The sequence below is a fragment of the Thunnus maccoyii genome, chromosome 5 (assembly GCF_910596095.1).
Source record: "Thunnus maccoyii chromosome 5, fThuMac1.1, whole genome shotgun sequence".
NCBI classification, from domain to species: Eukaryota; Metazoa; Chordata; class Actinopteri; order Scombriformes; family Scombridae; genus Thunnus; species Thunnus maccoyii.
Window position 1 is genome coordinate 13,027,667 of NC_056537.1, and position 25,272 is coordinate 13,052,938.

General features: G+C 40.6%; 1 protein-coding gene across 1 annotated transcript; it reads left to right on the forward strand.

The window, feature by feature from the left end:
- Positions 1–1,899: 1,899 nt before the first annotated feature.
- Positions 1,900–24,695, forward strand: camk1db (calcium/calmodulin-dependent protein kinase 1Db). Its single transcript, XM_042412817.1, has 11 exons — positions 1,900–2,340; positions 12,641–12,772; positions 13,951–14,025; positions 16,024–16,162; positions 16,535–16,661; positions 16,933–17,008; positions 18,756–18,868; positions 21,541–21,619; positions 22,350–22,437; positions 22,580–22,742; positions 23,691–24,695. Exons 1-11 carry the CDS (start codon positions 2,246–2,248, stop codon positions 23,840–23,842), a joined length of 1,239 nt encoding a protein of 412 aa, XP_042268751.1. The 5' UTR covers positions 1,900–2,245; the 3' UTR covers positions 23,843–24,695.
- Positions 24,696–25,272: the final 577 nt, after the last annotated feature.

The following is a 25,272-nucleotide window of genomic DNA, read 5'->3' on the forward strand; positions in this document are numbered from 1 at the left end:
AATGTTGTTTCAATCAACTTGGTTAATGCCAAGGTAGCTGCTCCTTGCCAACACATCTTCTGTGTCGACCGGGTGCATCATGGGATACATCAGTCACAGGAATTGGTCAGATCCTGGTCCAGGTCCCAACAGCGTTTGGCGGCACCTGGAAGTTGCTCAACTTCTTCCTGGATCCATAATCCTCACGTGTTGCACTTAATAATGTACTTAATGTTGACATAATACATATTGTATTGTTACTATTGTTATTTCTGTCTATTTTGTATATGTATTTCATGTCTGTCCGTCCTGAAGAGTGATGCTTCTGCTGTTGCTCCTGCAGATGTTTCTTCCCTCTTTCCTGTTAAAGAGTTTTTTGGGGGTTTTCTTCATCCAAAAAAAAAAGCGTCTAAAGATGGAGGTATAGGTAGAGGTATGCTGTACAGATTGTAAGAAACTCTTTGAGGCAAACTTAATATTGGCTGTATTAAGGATTTCAGAACACAAAATGGCTAACAGGAAAGCCAGAGTCCAGTTTGAAGCTCAGAGTTGCTGCTTATGGTCGACGTCATCTTTTCCGTTTGGAGCTAGGACCTTCCTTTCACGAAACACGAAACAATAACTAAATAAACTAATTCAAATATTAAAAAGTGCCATAAAATAAACACTTTAAAAAAAACAAAAAACAAAGAAAAAAGTTAACAGGAGCTGCTGCAACAGGTGGCCACTAGAGCAGCGCCATCTTGAGCTGATGTCAAAGCTACAGTACTACAAGTCTTCACATCTTAATTTCCAAAATGACCACCTGCACACTTATTAGAGGGCACAAATCTAGCAACTGAGACCATAATTGTTAAGTTCAGTTGGAGCCAGCATGTAGTGGCTGTCGGTGGCATTGCACTTTATGGTACTTCCACATTGGCTTTAGTCTCAAGTCATAGTAGTTACCACTTGTATCAACGTCACAATTAAAGGACCAGTGTGGAGGATTTAGTGGCATGCTAGCGATGAGGTTGCAGATTGCAACCAACTGAATACCCCTCACCCTCTCCTTCCACGAAGCTCACGAAAAACGTGAAAGGCCCTCTCTAGAGTCAGTGTTTGGTTTGTCCGTTCTGGGCTACTGTAGAAACATGGCGGGCTCCGTGGAAGAGGACCCACTCCATATGTAGATATAAAAGGACTCTTATTTTTTTCTTATTTCTTATTTTCAGGTGATTATACACTAATTAAAACATATTTAAGAATGTTATATTCCATTTCTGCCAAGTCCGTTCAGCTAGATGCCGCTAAATTCTACACACTGCACCTTTAAAGTATGATTATCAAACTGGGATATTGTAACACCTAATGTACTGTATATCTGCAAATTTAATGCTTGTTTTAAAGAATTTTGTCATCTACAAAACTGCAAACAGACAAACCATGATGGGGCAAAGTGTAAGGGGGGCTGTGCATAGGCCCCACAGCTCATATCTACGCACCTGTCATTCACATTTCAACATTTGAATATGAGGGCATCAACTAGAGAGACAACCAGGGACAAAATAAACAAGACTTGTGAGTGTATTTGAGCGGCACCAGCCCCTGACACTGATCAGTCCGGCAGAGTTTCCACCGGTCCGGTGATTTGGTGCAATGCGAACACTTAAACCGCTCATTGTGCACGCTGTCAGATAGATAGGCGGGAGGGAGCAGCAACCTCCCACTCCTCCCATTGCTATAACAACCACAGGGCGGTTTGTGTGACTCGATGCCACACACAAGAGCTTCGGATGCGACTGCCAAGTGTCACCCTCTTCCTGCAAGCAAGTAGTCCGACCTTACCTCACCGCGTCGCCGCTTGACACTGACTGAATCCCGCCCGGGGTGGTAGTGGTAGTGGAGGAGGAGGAGGAGGAAAGGAGGAGGAGGAGGATAGGAGGGGGGGAGAGCCTGTACGTGTTTCCCTGTCAGAGAGAAACTGAACAGTGGGGAAGCTCAGGCTCGGGATCCGCTACGTCAAACAGATTAGTCAAATAACCTCTCGGGGGGTAGGACATACCTCCCCTCCTTGGGCTTGCCTGCCTGCATGCATGGGCTGAGGAAGCAACACTGACATATAGCCAGGAAACCCTCGCTTGGCTTGACGATAAAACAGAAGTGCACTACTTTTCTTTTCTCTTTAAAAAAAAAAAAAAAAAAATTTGGCAGACGACTGTAGTGAGCTCCTCCGGCGTCTCTCCTCTTGTTCCTCCTCCTCTCCCCCTCCCCACCCCGCTGCGAAATGGCGAAAGAAAACGGCGAGTCCAGCGATGGATCTTGGAAAAAGCATGTCGATGATATCAAGAAGATATTTGACTTCAAGGAAGTCCTTGGGACGTGAGTAACAAGATAACGCAGCCGTGCAGGCGACGAGAAACTTTGTATCCAGTTGTTGCGAATTAGCGCCAGACAACAATTACACACATTGTGTCGTTTAAAACGGAAATGAAAAGCCGACTGACAGCTGTTGAATATTTGTTGAATCAACTGAGAATTGCTCGACGGTGACACACAGAGACAGGGCCTTTGTGTTTTTTGAAGTTAAAGCCCGCTAAAAGAGACATTTGCTAAAAAAAAATCCAATCAGGATCATCCTCAGTTAATTTGTTCAGAGAGTGTAAATAATGAGACTCAATACAGGATTTCTCTTATTATGTCATTCAAAAACTACTGCAGCTCTTTCTTTTTAAATTCTTCCCACAGATCAGATCAGACATGAAACATGACTGTATGAGGTTTTGTGCAGGCAGCCATTTATTTTGGGGTCGTTTTGTGCAACATAACTGTGACAAAGACAGCAGAGCTTATAATTTGCATACACACATGATGAAATCATCCCAAATGAAGGGACCATCTGTGTGGTGACTTTATATATTCTTGAGCTCCAATCTTTTCTCTCTCCTCCTTCACACAAGAGGAACAGATTTTAAAACATTATGTGCGGGTTTATGATTTCATCTCACTGTCACTGATATTTTTCTTGTAGTTTAGGAGCCGCTTAAGTTGGAGTTATTATCTTGGCCACAGAGCAGTCAAATTCCAGAGTTTATTTTGGTCCGCTGTTAGTGCTGCTTGACTTCATGGCTTTTCTTCTCTGAATAAGTTATGCTGCAAAAAAAAGTGTTCCCTGAAAGAAAAGACCCCTCACTGCTAAAGTAAAGCGGTCAAGGTTAGGTGGTGCTTATATGAAAGGAGTAAAATTGAAAAAAAAGGCTTGAGCAGTCAATCTTGTGGATAGATTTCTAGGTGCTGAACTGAAAGCTATCACATGTTTAATAGAGTATATTTCTCATTTTCCTGGCGTGCTTCATCCCCCACAGTCATGTCCTTCCTCTCTTGACTGAGAGGAATTTAATGTGGTGATGTTTATATTGTTGGGTCTTCGGGGGGAAGGCCCACTATGTCAAGGAAGGAGTCTCCCCCCTGGGAAATATGTTTGTTTTTTTAATTTTGGCCTCAGAAACTGGCGTCATGCTGGACAAACAAAAAAAAAAAAAAAAGGCCTCTGGTCACTGTGACTGTAGCTAAATGGGAAGCTAGTCATTCATAAACAATAAAACAGACACATTGTGGTTTGCTGTCGCAAGATATGCAGCCTTATCTTGTGTAAACTTTGAGCAATCAGCGTCATCTTGGCTGTTATGATCATCTAATTTTGTGAAACTCTTAAGCTGCTCGGTGTGACCGCAGACCTGTTTTTCCTGAGTAGTAGGATCATAAAATTCTCCTACAGATCGATGAATCATAAAGCTCTCTCGACACTTCAGCTGTTGTACTAAACAGTCAGACGTTCCTACCTGGAGGCAGTTCTGATTTCCCCAAGGCTTTCATTTATGTGTGAAGAGCCTCTGAATAACACCAATGAATCATCATGATTTTCTGTCCACATAATGGCCAGGTTGGAGGAGCATATATATCCCTCACCCACAACCCAATGCATATCTCCGGGGCCAGTTTGCGACTGTTTGGCTTCATGTTACATATTGTACAACGTGTACCTGAGTGACTTTAAGTAAGTCCCGTTTACTAGTTCCTGTGTGTCTTAATCATGGGAGTACCTTGTTGAGCAGCCAGTGTTGCACAGCAGGGTTCACAACAGGCCGCCGGGGGCAGAAAAGGCAGCCCAGTGGCACCGCAGCTTTGGCTGAGGATTAATAATGGACGAGGAAGGATTGTTGGCCAGAGGAAGAGACATAGATTATCCCCTCCTTCTCCTCCTCCTCCTCCTCCTCCTTTCAAATGTAGGTTCCTTGTCAGGTTTCCCCATCAGTGTCCAAGAGGGATCATCTCTCTGCAGCTTCCTCGTGCCAAAAAAAAACTCATCTATTGCTCTCCACACACCAAAAGTACATTTACTCAAGTACAATCTTAAGGTACTTATACTTGAGTATTTCCAAACTCTGTTCTTTTACTCCAGTACAGTTCAGAGCCAAACATTATTGCTCAAAATCCTCTGGCTCTAGTTCCTCAAATAAGCATGTTTTCCGGTTATTTTGAGTCTTCTATGGCAGTAAACTGAATATTTTTAGGTTGTGGACTGCTGGTGTGGTCAAACTAGTCATTTGAGGACGTCACGCTGGGTTTTGGGAAACAGTGATCGACATTTTTCACCGTTTTCTGAACAACTAATCGATTAATTGAGAAAATAATCAACAGATAAATTGACAATGAAAATAATTGTTAGTTGCAGCTCTACTATAAATGTATCTAACAGCAGTAGATGCTTTTCAGATTGATTTCACATACTAAAACTATGATGAACTCATGAAATATGATGCATTGTTATAGATTAGACTAGTATCCAGCAGTCTAAAATAGTTAGAATGAGCTTCACCTCCACCAGTTACATTATTAATATCAAATATAACACTGTCGGGGGTCGTTCTGTTTGCTGTACTGTGTATAATTACTTTTTATTCTTTAAGTACATTCAGATGTTAATAACTCTGTGCTTTTACTTAGGTAAAATTATTAAATTTTACTTTTAATGAAGTATTGTTGTACTGCTACTTTCACTTATGTAATGGATCTGAATACATTTTTACTGCTGCACCTCTGAGATGAAATGATCGTGAGAGACAGTTGTTGACTGTTGTATTGACTGTGAATTGTGACTCACTAAAATATAAGGATGTTTAATTTTTAAAAAAATGAAGTGCATATTGGCATGAACACCCTACAAAGAGAAAAGATTTGATTCCAGCAGCAGCTGGAGGCCGATCTGTGTGTGAAGGTTATGACTGACTGGATATTGATAGGAGCTCGGGAGCAGGAAGCCTGCGGCAGTGTCAGTAATGCTCTGGCCACACTTCTTGGCCCGTGTTTTGTTGCGGTAGCTGTTGCTAATGAGATCTTCACTTCTAAAGCCAGTCCTCCTACCTGACCACTTCCCTTGTGGCTAATTTCAGACCAGTAAGCTGCTGATACTCTGTGGAAGCAAATTAAGTAACCTGGCCACTGGGACCTTCAGAGATCCCAGTGTTGTTAATGTCTAGCATAAGGTGGGTTTGCCACTCACAGTGGGGATTTTGAGATGCTTGTCTGAGATACTAAACCCTAAACAACAGGCTGATATATCCTGTAATTATCTCATCATACATGTTAACAAGAAACCGCAGCAGAGAAATACAGATACAGCACGTTTGAGGTAATTTAGAAACAGTGTCTCTGTTACATCATTTGTTCAAAGGAAGAGTTTATTTTTAAACCCTAAAAATTGCTGCTGTGTATATCTGCCATTTGGTGTTGGGCAGGTAGTGTAAAGTGGAGCTCTAGAGCTTTTTTGCTGAAAACAGCTGCCTGTTGTGGCTGAAAATTACGCAGCGAGAGCAGATGGAGTGAACCAAAACGGTAAAGTTGCAAGCTGGAAAACCAAAACGATGAGCAGAGGGGAACTGCAGATCAGGTGATAAATCCCTGTGGGTTTGTCGCTACAAATGACTCCTTTCACTTTACACAGTCATTCAATCTATTGTTATTAAACACACTATGTTATTTCTGCTGCTAGGGGTCTGCCAATCAAAACTATAACCAAAGATGGAGTTTGATGATGTTGTAAAGTAGCGTTGGACCATGGGAGTTGTTGTCTTCATTGTTTATTTTAAAAATGTGGCTTAAAACGGGATAAAAGTCCATTTATGACAGTTTCTGGCGGACAACCACAACACCAACATATTATCTTGTACACGTACGCTCTATAGTAGAGGGGGTATGACGCAGTTGACAGGCAACCAAATGAAACAGATCCTTACTTTGATTTAAAATGACTGATTTCTCTGGGTTTAAAAATCATTGGAAACATTTCGGATAATGTAAGTACAAAACTCAACAAAATACATAACATAGGTCTAGTTATTTTTAGACATTGTAATGCGGAATAGTTACATATTATAATCTTTATTTTCCTTATCAAAATGTTTGTGTTCATGTAGGACAAAAGAATATCGTCTGATTCATCGTTAACTGGATTTTTAAACTCTCAAATATCACTATCAGTATTGTCAGTATGTGTCAGGCTCTACAACATATTTATTTGGATATAGTGGCTTAAAAGCAACTGAAAAATTATGCTCTTCACTTGAATTCCTACCAAGTGCTTTGTCACGCTTTTCCAGAATCCCACTTTCTGAGGTTGAAATACCAAAGTCCGCTGTTTACCTCCCCTGAAGGGCCAAACAGAGCTTAGCTGGAGCTGACTCATTCATGTCACTTGTTGCCCCTGAAACACATCTCTGTTGTTATCTTTGCACGTTATTGCCTATAAAGATGAAAATGAGCTTCTCTGACTTTGATATGAATGAATTAACAGGCCTCTACAACTGATATCGAACTGACTCCGGCTCTGACAAAGCTCTACTCGTCTGCGATGCATTTAAGTGACTGTCGTTGCCTCCGTGCATTGATCACATCCTGAAACACAGCTCGTGTAGAGACTAGTTGGATCTTTGAAAGCAGCCTGGATGCAGTGAAAATGGCAGCTAGGCAACTAGGAGGATAGAAGTCCTTGGTTGCTGCCTCTGAAGAAGACGCTACCTACCACTTCCCACCACCACTGTCCTCCAGCTACATTCGCTGTGGGAGGAAATACTTTGTCATGGCAGCTGCTAATGGAGAGTCAAATAATCTACCGAAATAATGCGTAGTGTGTTGAATGCGTAGTAATTTCCTGAGTTTTCCATTCGTATTCATATTGCTCTCAGCACAGTGAATGCCTACAGAGCCATAGTGTGTCATCCAGGGCACTCAACGGGTTGAATTGTACCAGACTGTATCAGTGCACAGGAGGCAGTAATCACCCTTATTAAAATAATTCAGCTTCTCTCTGACTGGCTGATCTGTGGCCTCAGGCAGATTTCATGCCAAACATGTCCCTGGAGTGTCACATATTTTTGTTTTTTAGTTTATCAGCCTGTGAGCTGACCATCGTTCTCTCTTTAATCAACAGTCTGGCGGTGACCACAAAGTGCACATTCCTGGAAAGTAGCCTCAGGTCCAGTGTGTTGTTGGGTAATGGTTCCCATCAGGACCAGTCGTTGGGACTGTGAGAGCTGCTGGATTTCGTGCAGGTCATATTATTGGAGTTTATTTAAATGCAGCACCTGATCAAGGATGTTTACTACCTGAAAGGACAGTAAACCAATGCTGGCTTGTGTGGCACCAAGGAAATAGAAACCAAAACTAAACGTACGACCTCACCCTGAAGCAGTGGTGGAAAATAACTCGAGAACAATTTGTGGCATTTAACTTGAGTACTACCATTTTATTCTACTTCCACCTACTGTAGGGCTGCAACTAGCAGCTATTTTCATTATCAATTATTCTGTTCATTATTTTCTCGATTAATCAATCAGTCATTTGGTCTATAAAATGTCAGAAAATAAAGAAAATCACAGTTTCCCAAAGCGCAGCTTCAAATGTCATATTTTCTCTTGGCCAACAGTCCACAACCCAAAGATATTCAGTTTATAGAGTTCAGTTCATAGAAGACTAAAGAAATCGGAAAATATTCACATTTAAGAAGCTGTAACAAGAGAATTTTTGTATTTTTTCTTTTAAAAAAACACTCAAAGCATTTAATCGATTATGAAAATAGTTGATTCATTTTCTGTCAATCAACTAATCAATTAATCGATTAACCTTTGCAACTCTACTTTTACCTCGACTTGCTTACATGGCAAAGACAAATATTGCACTTTTTTCTCTCTGAATGTATTTGATAGTTAAAGTTACAAGATATTTAACTAGGAATTATTTTGATTACCGATTAATCAGCTGATATGTTTCTTGATTGTTATTGAAAATAGTGAAAAATGCTCATCAGGCTCTCCGTAGCCCATCATGTAATTGATTGTTTTGTCCAACCAACACCCCAATACTTAAAAAATATTTAGTTTAACCTCAGATAAGACAAAGAAAAGCAGCAAATGTTTGGCTTTTTTGATTGAAAAATGCCTCAAACGATCATTTGATTATCAAAATAGCTGCACTATATTACTCTGTCTGTACTTTCAGTTCTGTACTGTAAACATTCAGATTTTACAAAGTGCGTACGCGATCGGCTTTTATTAAACCACCCACCAGTATGTAATGTAGTTGAAATGACTTCAACCAGCTACATCTTCAAAATGCTGTTTAATTGTTATTGAACCGTCATGAATAATCCGATAATAATATAACACTGACAGGGCTCTTTCTGCCTCCAGTTTTTGTAATTTTGTGGACGATACTTCTTTAACATTTTGAGTGAAGTACTTTTTCTTGTAATTTGGGGTTTGTACATTGTTGCATCACCACATTTACTTAAGTTAAGGATCTAAACTTTCCCTACTTCCTTTTTATAAAGATGCATTAGAGCAATCCAAGAAAAGTTATCTTGCAAGAGAAACGCCTGTAGTATCATCCCATGTTAGTTATTAGTGTTTAAAAACCCCTGATAATGATGATGATAATAATGATGATAATGCATAATCAGGAAGTAGTACCTGAGATAAGACACAATGTCATTTTCACTGAATTTGTCCAGCTGACACTCTAGTTAACAAAACTCTTTGTAGACAGAGTAGCACATCACAGCTGAGCAGATGGTGTTAAGTCTGTTTTAAAAATAAGTGTTTGTGTGACTGTAAAATGCCCCTCGAGCAATGTTACTGTTTGATACCCAAATTCCCGGGACCTGCACTAAAAATGTGTACAATTATGTATATATACACACATATAAATGATCTGTTTTCCCATTACTGCTCCTTCACAAAATATAAACTTCCACTTTACTTCACAATCACAGATCATCTCCGCTGTCATATTTCTGATAAAAGCTGTCATCCCACAGTTGAAGGGTGACTTTGAACACGGTAGCTTATACCGGCAGTAGCTCTACCTGGATTATTAAATTCTGACTTTTCCCATCCCATATGTTGCATAACAGGCCGCTGTAATGGATCTTACACAAGATGATTCAGTGTGATTACTCAGCGGCACAATACATGCACCGCCTGTGAATGTCAATAAGCCAGCCGCGGTTGTCGAGACCCCCACCCCCTCTGTCTAAAAAAAAAAAAAAAAACTTCTTCCATCAACATTTTCGTAATCGCTAAGGGTGACCGGCAGAGGTCACAGCCTGGAAAAGTTTTCTGGGTGATTATTGGATGCAGTGCTCTTATTGCATCTGCAGCATCAGCCGCTGGTTTGACACAGAGAGCAGCCCACATTCACATTTAACATTACTCAGCCGCTTTGGCTCGGCCATCCTGTGCATAGTGTGCTGGTGTTGTGTGACTACAGACTGTCACATACACACAGCTCATACTGTCATCCAAGAACCGCAAAGAGGGAGCTCAGTTTCTCTGGGAAGAACTTAAAAATTCAACTATCATTATTCAGCCAAGTGAGTCAGTGTGCTGACTTGATTGTGCAGTCTGTGACTCTGGGTCAGGAACATTTCGCAGCCATACAGTCATATTTATCTCGCGTAATAAATTCAGATGAGCTTCAATCAAGGGTCCAATTCAGATGGAGCTGTCTCTCATTACTTAATGCTGCTCCATATCCCATCTAGGATTATTCTAGGGATGAATTTGGTTTGCCGGTAGCCTCATAGGTTGTTGAGTTATGTGTGATTTGTCGTGGTGGATGTGTGACTGTATATTTGTGTTATATATGTATGTGAAAATACGGTGTGTAGGTGGTAGCACCACCATATGCATGTCTTTAGCAGACATCACACCTTTTCTTTCCTGTGAAATATGAATTAACAGATGAAACGCTATCAGAGCCTGCAGCACAGTTTGTGTTTCATGCATCGACACTATGAGGGAAGTCACAGGGCTGGATTCTGACATGTTGTCATTCACAGGAAATGATGTTGCTGCTTGTCATTTTCGTGAGAAGGGGGTACAGAAACAGTGCTACAAGCCCTAACCACCCTCTCAGCGAGTTCCTGTGGTTTTGATCTTCGTGTGTCTCATTCTGCAGAAAGCTTGCTCTGAAAAACCTTGCAAGAGAGAGTTTCGCTTGACAGGCTCGGCGTGCCATTGGTGGAGGAATTTTGCACTCCTCCTAATGTCCATGCAGCTGTGGAAATTGGTCGCATGCGCTGAATAGAAATGATGCTCATTGTCCTCACGGCAACAGCTGCTGTGGGAAGATAGTGTTGTAACAGGAGACACAGAAGTAGTGCAACCAGCTCCCTCACTTACACAAGCCCTTGAATTTACATATCGTCCCACATCATGTGTCAGAATGAGGTCAAAGTCAGGAGGGCGTATGCTCCGAGCTCTCTCATTTCTGTTTGTTCGTGGTGTGTTCCACCTCATCACACCTGGGGCCTGGCTTTGTGACCATGTAGTGTGTTTGTGCACAGTCTGTGTTTGTGTACTGTGGTTCTGACTGACCCTCCCCCTTCCACCCCCCCGTGGACTGATGGAGTGAGGGATTAGCGTGGATTTGATGGCCACGGTGGGACTTAGTGCAGCAAGCGGCACTGAGTTTAGAGCCTGTTGGGAGGAACTGATTACACTTTGAGAACATAATGGACCCTTTCGTGCTAGCTGCTTTGCTCTTTGAAAGATGGTGAAGGTGTGTTTCTCCACATCAGTTTTACTTTTGTATGACCGATGGCGTTCTTCCAACAATAACTTAATTAAACCTCATGTCCGAAAGGGACAAAGCACATGCAGGAAGCAGTGTGTCAGCCATTTTCATATTTTTGGGGGCTTGTTCTTTTACTTTTTTTTCATAATAGCGAGACATTAATGAAAAGATCATGAAAATATTTGGACTAGAAGCTGATTGTTCCTCTGTTACATTATACCTGGGCGAAATCCCTGCTTAAACTTGTGACACGGGTTAAATAGCTCTTTAAAATACTTTTGGCAGCGAGCAAGAAAGCCATCACACAGAAATAGCAACAGTCAAATCCTCCAACAAGGGACGACTGACTCAAATTGTCAGTGACGTTTTATATCACAGGTCTATAATTACATTATACAAAGTCTCCTGGAAGTTACTTCTTTTCAGGGTAAAATTATAGATCTGTAGAATAAAATTTTGTTCAATTGTCAATAAAAAAAACCCAGAGAAATGTACCTTTTTATCCTAAGACTGCAATATGAACACGTGAAATATTGGAGAAAATGAACGTTATTTATGGGCCTATAAGGGCCCTGTTTCTGTACAAGTATTATGTTGCCCATGTTAACACGCTCCCTCAGCTTGAAAAAAATTAATAAAAATGAAGATATCAATTAAAAAGAGAAGCTGTAGTCAGTTTTTTGAGGTTAGGACTGGAGAAAAGGAACAAATAGGGAAAAAGTAAAAGAAAATTTAAACCAGCAGTGGAGAATATACATCAAAAACTACACATGAGCAGAAGATTTGATCAAGACTTAATGAGCTCTAATAGTATAGTTGCTCTCCAAAAACATGAAAAATTTCAATACTAAGGCCTCAGCTTACCATTTTTCTCTGTGCTGACACATTTTGGCAAACAAACCCTTTATCAGAGCTGTCATGTCATCAGTTGATTAAAGATTAGTTTAGTCTTTGACTTGACATTAGTGGATCTGGTCCAGCGAACATGACCCACAGAGTTTCAAATCATCCATCCTTTTAAGATCTTCACTTTAAGCCCAGCTGACGGTGCACGGAGGGAAAAGGTGCCTGTGAAGGTGTGTAATGAAAACAAGAAGGGGGGGGGGGGGGGGCAATCATGCTGCCTGCTCAGCGAGATTTATTAAGGTGGACTAAGGTGGTATCATAGCAACAGATACAGATTGCTTGAGCAAATATTCGCTTAATTCCGTATTTGTTTTTTAAGGCTCTCATGTATGAAGACAGATGGCCAAGGAAGACACGCTATCTGCTGCCCTAAATGGGTGTTTTTTAGAGGTTTTAAAAGTGTTTGCTGTGCTTTTGGCTGCACACAAGCACCAGCCGTAAGCCAACACAGAAGGCTGTTGGCCATAGTCAGGGACTTTGCCAGTTCTCAGTAAATATTCACAATATGCTGTTTGTGTACTCTGGCCTGTCTGCCTCTGAGTGCCCTCTATCTACTCATCGAGGATAGGTTTTCTGTGTCAATATTGCCCGAGCGCATATAAAGCATCTAACGTGTTTCTCTCTCTTTCTCTTGCTCTCGCAGCGGTGCGTTTTCCGAGGTGGTGATGGCTCGGGAGAAGGTTACGGGAAAGATGGTGGCAATCAAGTGCATCCCGAAAAAAGCGCTGAAGGGGAAGGAGACGAGCATCGAGAATGAAATCGCCGTGCTTAGGAAGTAGGTATTGCATGACCGAGCCATGGGGGGAGTTTGCAGAAGAAGAAGAAGAAGGTCACTTTAAAAAGGGTCACCACCTTGCGTCATCCTGTGGGAGGCTTGTGTGTGTCTCTCTTTCTCTCTCCGCTGAGTAATGACTCGATAGTCAGGATGCAAGCGCCACTCAGTTTATTTAACAGGCATTGTCAGGCTTAAGTGACTTCCTTGTCGAATCCTATCTATCCATTATGTCACTATTCTGGGTCTTCGCTGGTCTACACACACACACACACACACACACACACACACACACACACACACACACACACACAGGGTATGATAGGATTGCACTGACACCAGGTGACACTCCTCCTCCAGGGCCTGATGGGTAATTCCCCCAAGAAGCTCAGTTATCAGTCACTCCTGAAGTGAGCACACCAGTTGTTGGGTGTAGTTGCCTGGTTACAGTTGCTATCCTTTTGACTTCTGCTTTTCTTCTTTTTTCTCTCCATTTCTCCTCTTCCCGAGCGCTCGCTCTTTTTACTTCTGTTTCAATCTAACAGACCTTAGACTGCAACCTCATTTTTGTTCTGGACTCTAGGAGGAAGTTGTGAAGGTTGTTTAGTCCTTTGAGACTCTCCCCGCCTCCTCCTTTTCCACCCCCACCTTCTCTTTTTCAGCCACCTGCCCCTCTGAACACGCGTTGTCATCTGCATATCTCCTTGCAGAGGCTTTTTTTTTTCTTTTTTCTTTTTTTTAACTAAAACCTTGCTGGTTGGTTGCTTGGACACAGACCCCCAGCATCTTGGTTCGCCCTATATTATTTTCTTTAGGTACTCCTGCTTACGGGGGTTGCCGCTTCATGACTCATTGATTAGCATTCGCTAAGAACCCCCGCCTCCTCCCCCTTTTGCTCTCCTTCACGCACAAAAGGTTTTCTCCCTTGCTTGTCTGCTTAGTGTGAAACACACTCTTTGCCAGGTTCATTTTTTGACAACATACACATGTGCGCAAACACACAAAAGATTGTAAATACAGGCAAAGTGCTTTTCCAGAAACCAAAAAAAGACATGATTCGTTTTTAGTTGGCAGGGCATCATTTTAACAAGAACTGGCTAATTGCACCTCATTAGTGGCCTGTGTTGAAATGAACAGAGGCTGACAGCAAGCAAACTGAATTTTCTGTTCTGTCTCTCCAGGATAAAGCATGAGAATATTGTGGCTCTGGAGGACATTTACGAGAGCTCAAACCACCTGTACCTCATAATGCAGCTGTAAGTACATCAGCCCACCATGCTGTTTGCGTTTAGGTCAGCTCTTTGCCGCCCATTTGGTCGGTCATTTTGATAATGTGTTGTGTTTTTGCTTGAATAAGCATCTGTAATGTCCTTGAGGCATTTTGAATATCTGACTGAATACAGCGAGGCTTTAAAGATGTACAAGTCTTTGTTCTATCAGTAGAAATATATGGAACTATATGTATAGATGAGAAGAGTCATATCTGTACTGAACATATGAGCCAGGAGATTGTTAGCTTAACTTAACATAAAGGCTGGAAACAGGGAAAAACAGCTAGCCTGGCTCTGTCTAAAGTTAAGAAGAAAAACCCCTTCCAGCATCTTTAAAGCTCACTTACTAACATGTGAACTGTTGTAAAAACAAGTTTTGGCTTTATGCAGGGATCATGTGCTGGACTAGCTCCAGTTTGTGCCTCTCATGTATTAACATTACGAGTCACAGAGCTGGGCATCAGTTTAAAAAAAAAAAAAAAAATCTTTGAAAACCCAAGAAAAACTTTTTTTTTTAACCTGCTTCCCAATTTGAGTTTATATATCCTATCCAGGTAGCCAGAAATGACACAACGAAAATATAACCACTTTTTTTTGTTAAGATATAAAATAATAGAAAGTAGATAAATATTACTGATTATGACATTTTTTAAAAATTTGGTTAACATCATATAAATTGAGCACATACAGCATGTAATTTCAGGCTACCATCTTTGTTTGGATCAGGAAACACAGTCACAACTTTGGAAACGGGTTAAAAAAAATCTGTTTTATTGTGCTGCAAACAATAAAAACATCCAGATTGTTAGAAGAGTCCCTGATGATTCTGGAAATATGTCCAGAACTGAAGTATGAGTGATTAAACGACCGTATGGGACTTTTCAGAAAAATGGATGACTTGAATATAATAGTTATACATGAGAGGCACAAATTGAGGCTGTTGCCGGACTATTTCTTGGCTGGATGCAGTGAGTCAGTGAGTCCTTAAACCTTGTTGTCACCTGGAGGTTGCCAGGCAACCAGTGGGGACTGGCACTGGCACATAAACCCCCGTAATACCACTTAACATTGTTACAATTCAATTACTTTACAAATTAAACAAACCAAATATGACATGTAAGCCTCAGAGGTGATGTTGAGTGGATTTGTTTTACCTTCAGACAGACCCAGGTTAGCTGTTTTCCCTTGTTTTCAGTCTTTGTGCTAAGCTAAGCTAACCGGCTGCTGGCTCCAGCTCCATACTTAATGCACAGATGTGAAAGTGGTCTTAACCTTCTCATCTAAGTCTCTGCAAGAAAGCAAATAAGCGTATTCCCCAAGATGTCAAACCAGTAATCTAAGATCTTACAGCTTGTGTTGAGGCTGTTGATTTGGCTTAATGGTCACTTTTGAGGCTGTAGTTTAAACTATCGTTATGTAGCAAATATCTTGTTGATTGTATTTTAGTCTGTGTCTATGAAGGTGTGCATGTGGTAACTGTTACTCTTTGCCATTACCGCTTTCCTTTTGTGTTGCATACACGATGTCGTCACGCTTATCTGAGACCTTTCCCCTCGCCACATAATTTCACAGTGTTTGTGACTAATGCACCAGCAATTTAGACAGCGATTATCTGGCCTCTTTGTACCTCCGCAAGATGCATAATGTTGCCTTGAAGTCTCACTTATCAAAACGGTGATTGCCAGCCATCCGTGAAAGCAGGCATATACTCATAATTGATGTTCAACTTAATATGAGTCACTTGTGTGGCGACATTTTGTAATTGTGATTTTAAAGTAGTTGAGAAGAATTGCCTGTGTGTGCATCAGTGTCATACGCTGCAAAGTTACACAATGTGGAAAAAGGACAAGTCTCAAAAACCATTATGACAAAGAAAATTTTCCAAAAATTGCATTGGGAAATTGTCAAAAAAGTTGGCAACACAGACTGAATCAACAACACAGTAAACGTACAGACTCTGTTATCGTCTCTGTGTGCTGACAGGGTGTCTGGAGGTGAGCTGTTCGACCGCATCGTAGAGAAGGGCTTCTACACAGAGATGGATGCCAGTCGGCTCATTCGACAAGTTTTGGATGCAGTCAACTACCTCCACTCCATGGGAATAGTCCACAGAGACCTAAAGGTATCACACCTTGTATCATTCATTCATATAGACTGTAATTCCTCTAAATTTATAACACAAAAGTTAAAAATGTTTTTGTACTTGAACTCTTGAGTCTTACTGAGAGGTGAAAATCCCTGATATTGATTCTGTGTGAGTGATGTCGTGCGCTTGGTGTGGATAAGCCACACAGGTTAAATATCGGGGATTTTCCTTCTCAGTAAAACTGATGAAGCCTCTCAGATAAGCCGGAAAATTCCCCCAACTCCTGAATTTTTTAAATATTTTGTCTGACATCTCACTGTCTGGATGAATAAAATTGAATCCGCACAGCTCGTATGAATACATAGACAAACACAGGCAAACTTTGTGACTCTTTTCCTTCCTTTTCAGCCTGAGAACCTGCTATACTTCAGTCCTCACGATGAATCAAAGATCATGATCAGTGACTTTGGCCTGTCAAAGATGGAGGGAACAGGTGACGTAATGGCCACCGCCTGTGGAACTCCAGGATATGTGGGTGAGCATGCCCTCCGAGCTGCGGCTGTGGTGGAAAGTAACTGAGATAATTAGATGCACTAGTTGGCCAACAACATGACCTAATCTAATCTGCCAGTAGCCACAGGTTAATCTTAGCCATCTGCTACAGGCAAAGCACCAAACAGTCACGTTCTTCTCCAGCCTTTGCGTCATGCTGTGTGGCCTAAAACTGTTTGTATTGTTTCACATGAATAAATTACATGAATATTTGTTTTTTCTGACCATTTTTTAATATGATTTCATTGTTGCAGCTCCTGAGGTTTTAGCTCAAAAGCCCTACAGTAAAGCTGTGGACTGCTGGTCTATCGGGGTCATAGCTTATATTCTGTAAGTACTCCGTTTTAAACATAAAAACATTCATTCCCTGAAGCTTGTTTTTGTGTATTTGATTGCTTGATTTTCATGTTGTTGTTGTTTTTTGAACCTTAATATGAACAGGAAAGCCTCAGCCAGATTGAAAAGCACCCGGAAAGCCTCAATGAGATTAAAAAGCTCTTAATCAAGAGTGTCCTGACCAAGGCAGCTAAGATAATAAGTTTCAGACATATTACATAAAACAGGCAACATAGAATATATGTCACGAGCAGAACTGAAAAATTAAAATAGTAAAATAAGAATCAGATAAATGATCACATCATAAAAAACAACCTAAATTGGTACCTTAAAGGCTGGTGATATTCTATATTTTTTATTATTGTCGACAAATTGATCCTACTAACGAGTATTGTCTGTGTAGCCAGAGCCCGACGGAGCCTTTTCCTCTGTGTCTTAGACCGAAAACACATGAGCCACACTGTTGCACTTGGGTGACTTGTTTCCTCATTATGATTAACATGGGTGTGGTTGTTTATCTTGAGTTGATCCCACTCTGTAAATACTCGCTTTAATACGAAAATGTGTGTTAATTCGTGGCTGAAAATAGTCCCTAGGAAATTAACTATTTACACCTAATGTTTTCATGTTTGTAAAAAAACTACAGTGTCCAGCTGTTCAAGAAAATTACTGAGCCTTTATTAAAAATGAAACTATGTATTTGTTACCAGTTTTAAGATTTATTTCTTCACTAGGATCTGATGGGCTTGGGGCTAAAGGAAAACAGACAGGCTGAGAAAGTCGGAAAGTATTTAGAGTTGATCTAACACATTGTTGGTTTTGATTTTGGGATGGGATTCGTTGACAATAACAAAAAATGGAAACATGCCAGCTTTCCAGCAAAAAATGTCAAATATTTGCTGGTTGAAGCTTCTCAAATGTGAGGATTTGAAGCTTTTTAGATCATAAGTGAATGATAATAAAATCATAAGTTTCACACGACAGTAAACTTGAATATCTTTCGGTTTTTGACTCTCGATCAGACAAAACAAGGCATTTGAAGTCGTCATCATGGGCTTTAAGAAGTTTTAACAGGCAGTTTTCACTTTTTTTTCTGACATTTTATAGAGGAAACAAATCACCTATTCGAAAAAATAATCTTCAGATCAATTGATAATGAAAATAATCGTTAGTTGCAGCACTAAATTAAACCCTCACATTCGGATTGTAATTTACTTTATTTGATGCTGAACCACTATTGGAGGGTTAAGATTGTAGTGTGAGAGATTCCCACAATATAATGCCGCTGTTCTTATTCTACAGCGCCTATAAAGCTTTCAGTGGAAAGTGTTACATGAAGCTGCCAAACTCATTAAAAAAATCTCTGGTCTCGTTATCTGTTTGTTAGGTGTGATGAATTTCTGATTCTGCCTGGTGGTGGTTATGGAATAATTTATACTGTTTCATGATGAAAAGCACAACTTAAAAACACAGCATGGATTTATGTTACAGATTTTCGCTTTGCTTTTTTCCAGATCATATGAAAATGAACTGTTTTATCACATATTTTTCTCCTCTTAATAGTCACGTAGTCTCTATAATCCCTCTGAACCTTCTGCTGTATGCTATGTGAAAAAAAATCTAAGTGCCAGAGAATGAGATTAGGCCACAGCAAATCCTTTTTAGATTTGGGTTAAAGTTTCTAACATCAGCTGGATGACGGCACTCACACGGACTGTTGTGTAATCATCCATCTTCTCAGGCTTTGCGGTTACCCTCCTTTCTATGACGAGAATGACTCGAAGCTCTTTGAGCAGATTCTCAAGGCAGACTATGAGTTTGACGCACCGTATTGGGACGACATATCAGACTCCGGTGAGCTATGATATGCTGTATGTTTGTGTGTGCTTATATTATGCTGTTTGAAAAAAAAAAGGTAAAACTGTATTTTATAGGTCCGATAGTTTCCAAATGATTTCCTAAAAAGGAACCGATACAGAATAAAAATTCTTTAGGAAGGTTCCTGAAAAGGACAATGTAATTTGGTGTTAATTAATGTCCCATTGGTTGACCTTCAATAAATAAATTAATTTAATTGCTGCATGACAAAGAGTTTTTAGTTTTTGTGTACTTGTACGTTACTAACAAACAATTCAATAAATATGAATTAAGATTCCAATAATACATTAGTTCTTACTTGGGTTTAAATGGACCTCTGTCCATCTAGTAATAAAAGTGTCAGCATTTGTTTAATTTAAATTCGTCTGGAAATCATTAACTACAAACTCTACACAACTGCTGTAACATTTCCTGGTTCCTCCTGAAAATTTCAAATAAGAGAGCAGGGCTCATATTTACTGTATCAAACTTCTAAGAATTACACTTAAATGCTTTAAAGAGCCAACTCAGAAGAAAACGCCATCTTTCCTGCAGCGATACAAACAAATAATCACATTTATAATGGATATAGAATAGATGCATGAATAGGGATGATATGATAGAAAAAAAATGGCTGAAAAAGAAACAAACACAAAACTAAACTGGTGCAGGAAAGAAATTCTGCTGCTGGTAGATAAAGTACATCAAGGTACATCTAAACATACTGTTATGACCTGAAGTAACCACAACAAGAGGGAGACACACCAGTGTTACGTTTTAACAAAAAGATATTTTGCTAAATTAAATTGAACCAAATTAGGGAATTAACTGAATATATAAAGTATAGGGTGTGGAAATCAGTTAAGTAAGTAGTATGTGATGATCTCCGATCAATCACCTGCAGGGCGAGGACAAACATAGGTTAGTAACGGATCGAAACCCCAGATGACCCCCCCCCCCCCCCCCTTAAGACGGTTACCAACGGGATCATATCAAAACAAACTAACTACAACAAAACAAATTACGAAACACAAAAAAAAAAACAATCAAAAAAACAATCCCTTACTATAATTAACCCACTGGGGATGATTAACAAAGCTGAGCAGCAACTGGAGGATCTGAGGATTTAGCAGCTGGTGACAGATCCCATCCAGCAGAGCTGAGTGAAACAGAGTGTGGACAGGTGTTGAACATGGCACTGAACCAGCCAACAAACTGCCCGGATTGCACAAAGACTCTTAGTTTTTTTTTATCCCACCACATGTGACAGAACAACAGGAGCTTTAAGGTCCCTCCTCACAGCAGGAACTGCAGGATCCCAAAAACACAAAAGCAATCATAAGTGTGGGAGTAACATTTACTTCCTGAGCTACAGAGTCACCTGCATCACAGATTAGGACAAAAAGCAGCAGGCTTGACAACCTGACTTGGTTTCCTAGTTCGCTGGCAAGTAGAGCACATCCTGACACATTTGGAAACATCACGTTTTAACAGAGGCCAAAAGAAATAGCGCAGGACACGGTTATAAGTTTTCCTTACTCTCAAATGCCCATGACTACCATGCACCATTTGCAACACCACATCACTGTAGTTATTTGGCACAGCAACCTGAAAACTCACTTCACACTTTCTCACCAGCAAATCTTCTGGACTAAATCACTTCATCATGCACCGAACTGCTGCCTGAGGTACAAAACAAGCTTTTTACCAACGTAACCATAATGGACGAGCCCCCGTTCGTTATGACCTGGCTCAAGTGGCCACAACAAAAGAGAGACACACCAGTGTTAAGTTTTAACAAAAAGATATTTTATTAAACCAAAATTAAACAAAATTGAACCAAATTAAAGAATTAACTGAATATATAAAGTATGGGGTGTGGAAATCAGTATGTGAAGGTGCATAAAAGCAAAGTGAATAACTAAAGTAACGTAACCGAACCAAATGGGCCAGGTGTTCCAGGTTACTCATGTCAACCACCTGCAGGGCAATGAGAGACGCAGGTTAGTAACAGATCGAAACCCCAGATGACCCCGGGGGACAATCACAACACCTTATTCTAAATTATACATGTTGTTTCAGCTAATGTTATTCATCATGACCAAGGTTATTTTGCACAATAACTGCAGAACATGGCGTGTTAATCTAGGATCTAGTCTTAACCAACGTAAGAGACCTCTGAAGCTCATAAATTTAAGATCATCATTTTTAATAATAAGAAATTTGATAAATACATATATATTTATAAGTTTGTGAGTAGGAGTAATTTTTTTAAACTTTATTTTGTTATTGTTATTATTATTTATTGACGAAAACAAAACAAATAGACTAAAGGACAACAGACAGGGTCATTATAAGTAAAATGCTTAACCTCATGTAAAAGATGTGGTGGTCTAGTATCAAGGTCAGTAGGTCTTTTATGTCCAGGAGTAAAATTTGACTAACTTTAATTAATACAAGCCCAGGTATTTACTATGACTGCTGTCACAGAACATCGTCTCCAATTTCTCTAAAATTGGAACCAAATTACAAGGTTCTTTCCAGAAACTGTATTAGGAAATTATCAAAAAATTGCAGGACCCCTAAAATCCTTAGTCCTTGGCTGTGGCAAATTATACAACATGTTCTCAGCTGGATTTGTTCTTGACCTTTTTCATCTCACTCCACAGCCAAAGACTTCATCAGCTGCCTAATGGAGAAGGACCCAGAGAAGAGGTTCACATGTGATCAGGCTCTTGAGCACCCCTGGTGAGAAACTAACCGCTGCCACACTGCGCCCCAACCAGACAATCACAGGGAACCACACATCTCTATGTGATTAAACAGCAGTATGACGCAGATTGCCAGGCTTACGCATTTGTCATGGAGAGCATGTCCTCCCACTGTCATCTGTCACCATGGCTCCGAGCCGCAAACCCACCTCTGCTCAGCACCGACAGCCCTCAGAGAGAAATCTGCTGAATAAATGGCTGCCAATTAGTGGCTGGCGTCCTGAAGGATCCTTGAAGAATGTGGAAGCTTTAATGAACAATTAGGATGTCTTCCCAGGCCTGAGCCCGAGCTAGTGAGAGCGAGCTGGTGTGGGCTGCTGTCTCCGGCTGAGGTGGCCAATATGAATAAGTCTGTTAACCGGTAATGGGCCTTTCAGGTCCTGGGCAGGTGGTCCCTCCGATACAAATATGTGGTTTGTAACAACGGTAACAGGTGTCATAACAGAGAGAAATAGCTTTCATTGACAAGGTTTCATACAGAGATATTATGATGAATGTGACAGAAAGTAAAACAGCTCCTGCAAAACCTTCAGCCCATCAATCAAAGGTGTTTTAGCAGGATGAAAATAAATGATAGGAGCAAATAGGAAAACAGCATGATTCCCAAGGTGTTAACACATACAAATATAAATCAGTTGGGTGTGGCTGTGTTTGTATGTGTGAGACGTTATTCACATGATCTAAAAGGACTTGACTTTAATTTTCAGGATCGCTGGAGACACCGCTCTCTGCAAGAACATACATGAATCCGTCAGTCGGCAGATCCGGAAAAACTTTGCCAAAAGCAAATGGAGGGTGAGCAAGACTTTATCTTTCAAATCAAACATCTTTAGTAGTGAGCACATAATATGTATCTTGTTGAATAGTAAAATCATACAGTGTTGTGTCTTTGGTATTACATTTGTCTTTGCACATCCTCTCTCCCCTGCAACCACAGCAAGCCTTTAATGCGACCGCTGTGATCCGCCACATGCGGCGCCTGCAGCTGGGCACCAGCTTTGGCGGCAGCATCAACAGCTCCAACTCCGTGTCCAACCCTCAGAGCCGAACTCCAGCCAAAAGCCAGTCTGTGGACTGCGCCCCGCTCTCCCTGAAGGACTGTGAGTGACACTTCAGATATACTCTGTAGACCCGAACATGTCCAACTTTTCTGTGCTCCGCTCAGTCTGCTGCTCATTGGCAACTGTTTAAAAGCTCTGAGGCGTCATTTTTACTTAAACAGATTAGTTTGACTCATCAGCCATATGGTCATGACGTTTTTGATGACATTTAATTTGATAAGATCTTTAAAAATGAAGCTCGTTATAACACTCTATTAATGTTATTTTATCCATGTGTTCAAGTGCTGAACTGATAAGGCGATTGATAGACTTGTTTAAACAAATATTGTTGCAAAATTGTTGCATTGCCTTTCTTTTTTATTGAATATATATTGATTTTGAACTGTTGGTTGCACAAAACAAGCAATGACAAGACATCACCTTGGGATCTGGGATGTTGTGATGGCACCTTTTTACTTTTTTTCTGACATGTTATTAACTAAAAGAAAAGATGAATCTGTTATAAAAGATAATTATTTGTTGCTGCTTTAACGAGTTCATTATAGTCTAGTACAGCAGTATATCACAGACTCAACATCTCCCTCAAAACTCAGTATCTATTTTTCTGGAGCTTTTGACCACATTCACCGTCTCCCGCAGCGGATGGGATTTGCTCAGTTGTCATGGAGATGGCTCAGTATAATTCCTACTGTTTCTACTCAGGGGTATTTCTATAGTTACAACCACTTTTTCACTGCAAATGTTTGATGTATAACATTTAAACAAAGGGGTTGAAAAAAAGAAGGACTATTTCTATTATTTCAAAGGTCAAGAATGAACTTCATAGCTCAACTTAAATGATAAGTCTGATGATGTTTTTATATTTTTGAATGAATTGATCCTACTAACAAGTATCGGATCCCCAGTCTTATCCTTTAACTTGTATTTTTCCTACTTATCAAACAAAACATCCAACACTTTGCTGAAACAATTTTTTTCCCCCTGCAGGTCCTCCAATAGCTTCTTTGCCCTCTCCTGTTAAAGCGTTCAATCAGGACTCTGATGCCTCTTCTCCTGTACGGGAGGAACCACCGGTGGTTGCAGAGCCATCGCGGCCCCGACCCTCCACTGTCACCGTCATCCACACGGGGACTAAATGACGCCAGGTTCCGCGGGAGGTGAGCTGGGAGACCACGGAGCTTTGAGACTTTTGGGATTAAACCATCCCAGGCCTCATGATTCAACGTCGTTGCCCAGTTCGCCCATCCCGCCACCTCCCATCTGTTTCTGCCACCTCGGGAGGAATTTGAGGAGCGTTAGCTCAGCTCCATTTACCATGGCTCAGCACTTCCCACTGTCATACAGACGTGGAAGTACAGTACAGAGGGGGAGAGGCTCAGAGTGTCTCCACACCAGAAGATGTTTATTGTGGAAGCCATGTTCAGCCTGGATCGTGGTTGTCTGGCAGACAAATGCAGCTGTGTCTGGGAAGTGCCACACTAAAGGGAACTCTTTATTGAAGCTGCTGTAATTTTGACTGTGAACGTCTTGAGATATGGGACGCTCCGCTGTAATGCCTTGTGTAAATATCCTACCTGGAACTGTTGAGTGGAGTGATGTTATGCAAGTGAAATATAAGCTTCAAGCTGTGGTAAAATAATCGTGACATCATCTGCACTCTGAACTTCTCGTCGTTTTGACAGCTCTTGTTAATTTGCTGTGGTATTTGCTACAATGGTTCACAGGGTCGTAAATCCCAACAGTATGACCGTTATGTGTTTTCTCTTTGCTTTAAGGTGTGTGGACTTGAAATATGAGCTGGACCATGTGCTTTAGTCATGGCTGTGATTACTGAGAGGGCAGGTGCATTGCACTAATGTATTGGATTATTTATTTTCTTACAATATATTATGACTTTTGTAAGAATACCACTTGCAAAAATGTGTAAACGTGTATTAGATCGGACTGAAAAGCTATTGCATTGAATGATAAAGACACAGTATATAATAATTATTAATTTGTAATCGCTGTTTTATTTGATTAATTAATTTTGACTGTGAAGTCCTCCTTCACCACAGGAGGGCAACCATGGGTTGGCGCTTTGTGACCAGTTCTCAGGGATGTGCTCCAACATGAAGCTAACCAAACCCCCTCTCAGACAGATCAGACACTGGTGTTGGGGATGGTGATGGTGAAATAGTAGAAAAATAATATCTCCATATACTGCATATTATTCCAATGTGCCATTGGGAGAGTTAGACAGATGTTTTCTTTCTTTAAATCCATAATTATTTACAGTATGAATATCATGTAACTCTGACTGAACATACTGAATGGATTGTTTTCCCTTGTAAAAACCTTGAATTATAGATTTGGATTTAAAGAAAGTGTATGTGAGTGCATTCATATCTGCAGTAAAGATGGAAAACGACTGCAAATGTATCTTGCTATCTATTACTCCCTCTGCAGACTCGTCAAATCAGTAGTGTACAGTTCAGTAGTTGAAATATCGTGTTCTGCTTCTGCACATGAAGTGGCTGGTCTCAAAACAGCTCATTCACTCTGTGTTTAATCACTGTGCTTTCATACC

What these genes read in the sequence shown, in the direction of transcription:
- camk1db (XM_042412817.1), top strand. Translation starts at nt 2,246, where the DNA reads ATGGCGAAAGAAAACGGCGAGTCCAGCGATGGATCTTGGAAAAAGCAT. An exon ending in GGGGTCATAGCTTATATTCT is followed by an intron (nt 17,009 to 18,755) that starts GTAAGTACTCCG and finishes CCATCTTCTCAG; the next exon opens with GCTTTGCGGTTACCCTCCTT. An exon ending in CAGGCTCTTGAGCACCCCTG is followed by an intron (nt 21,620 to 22,349) that starts GTGAGAAACTAA and finishes TTTAATTTTCAG; the next exon opens with GATCGCTGGAGACACCGCTC.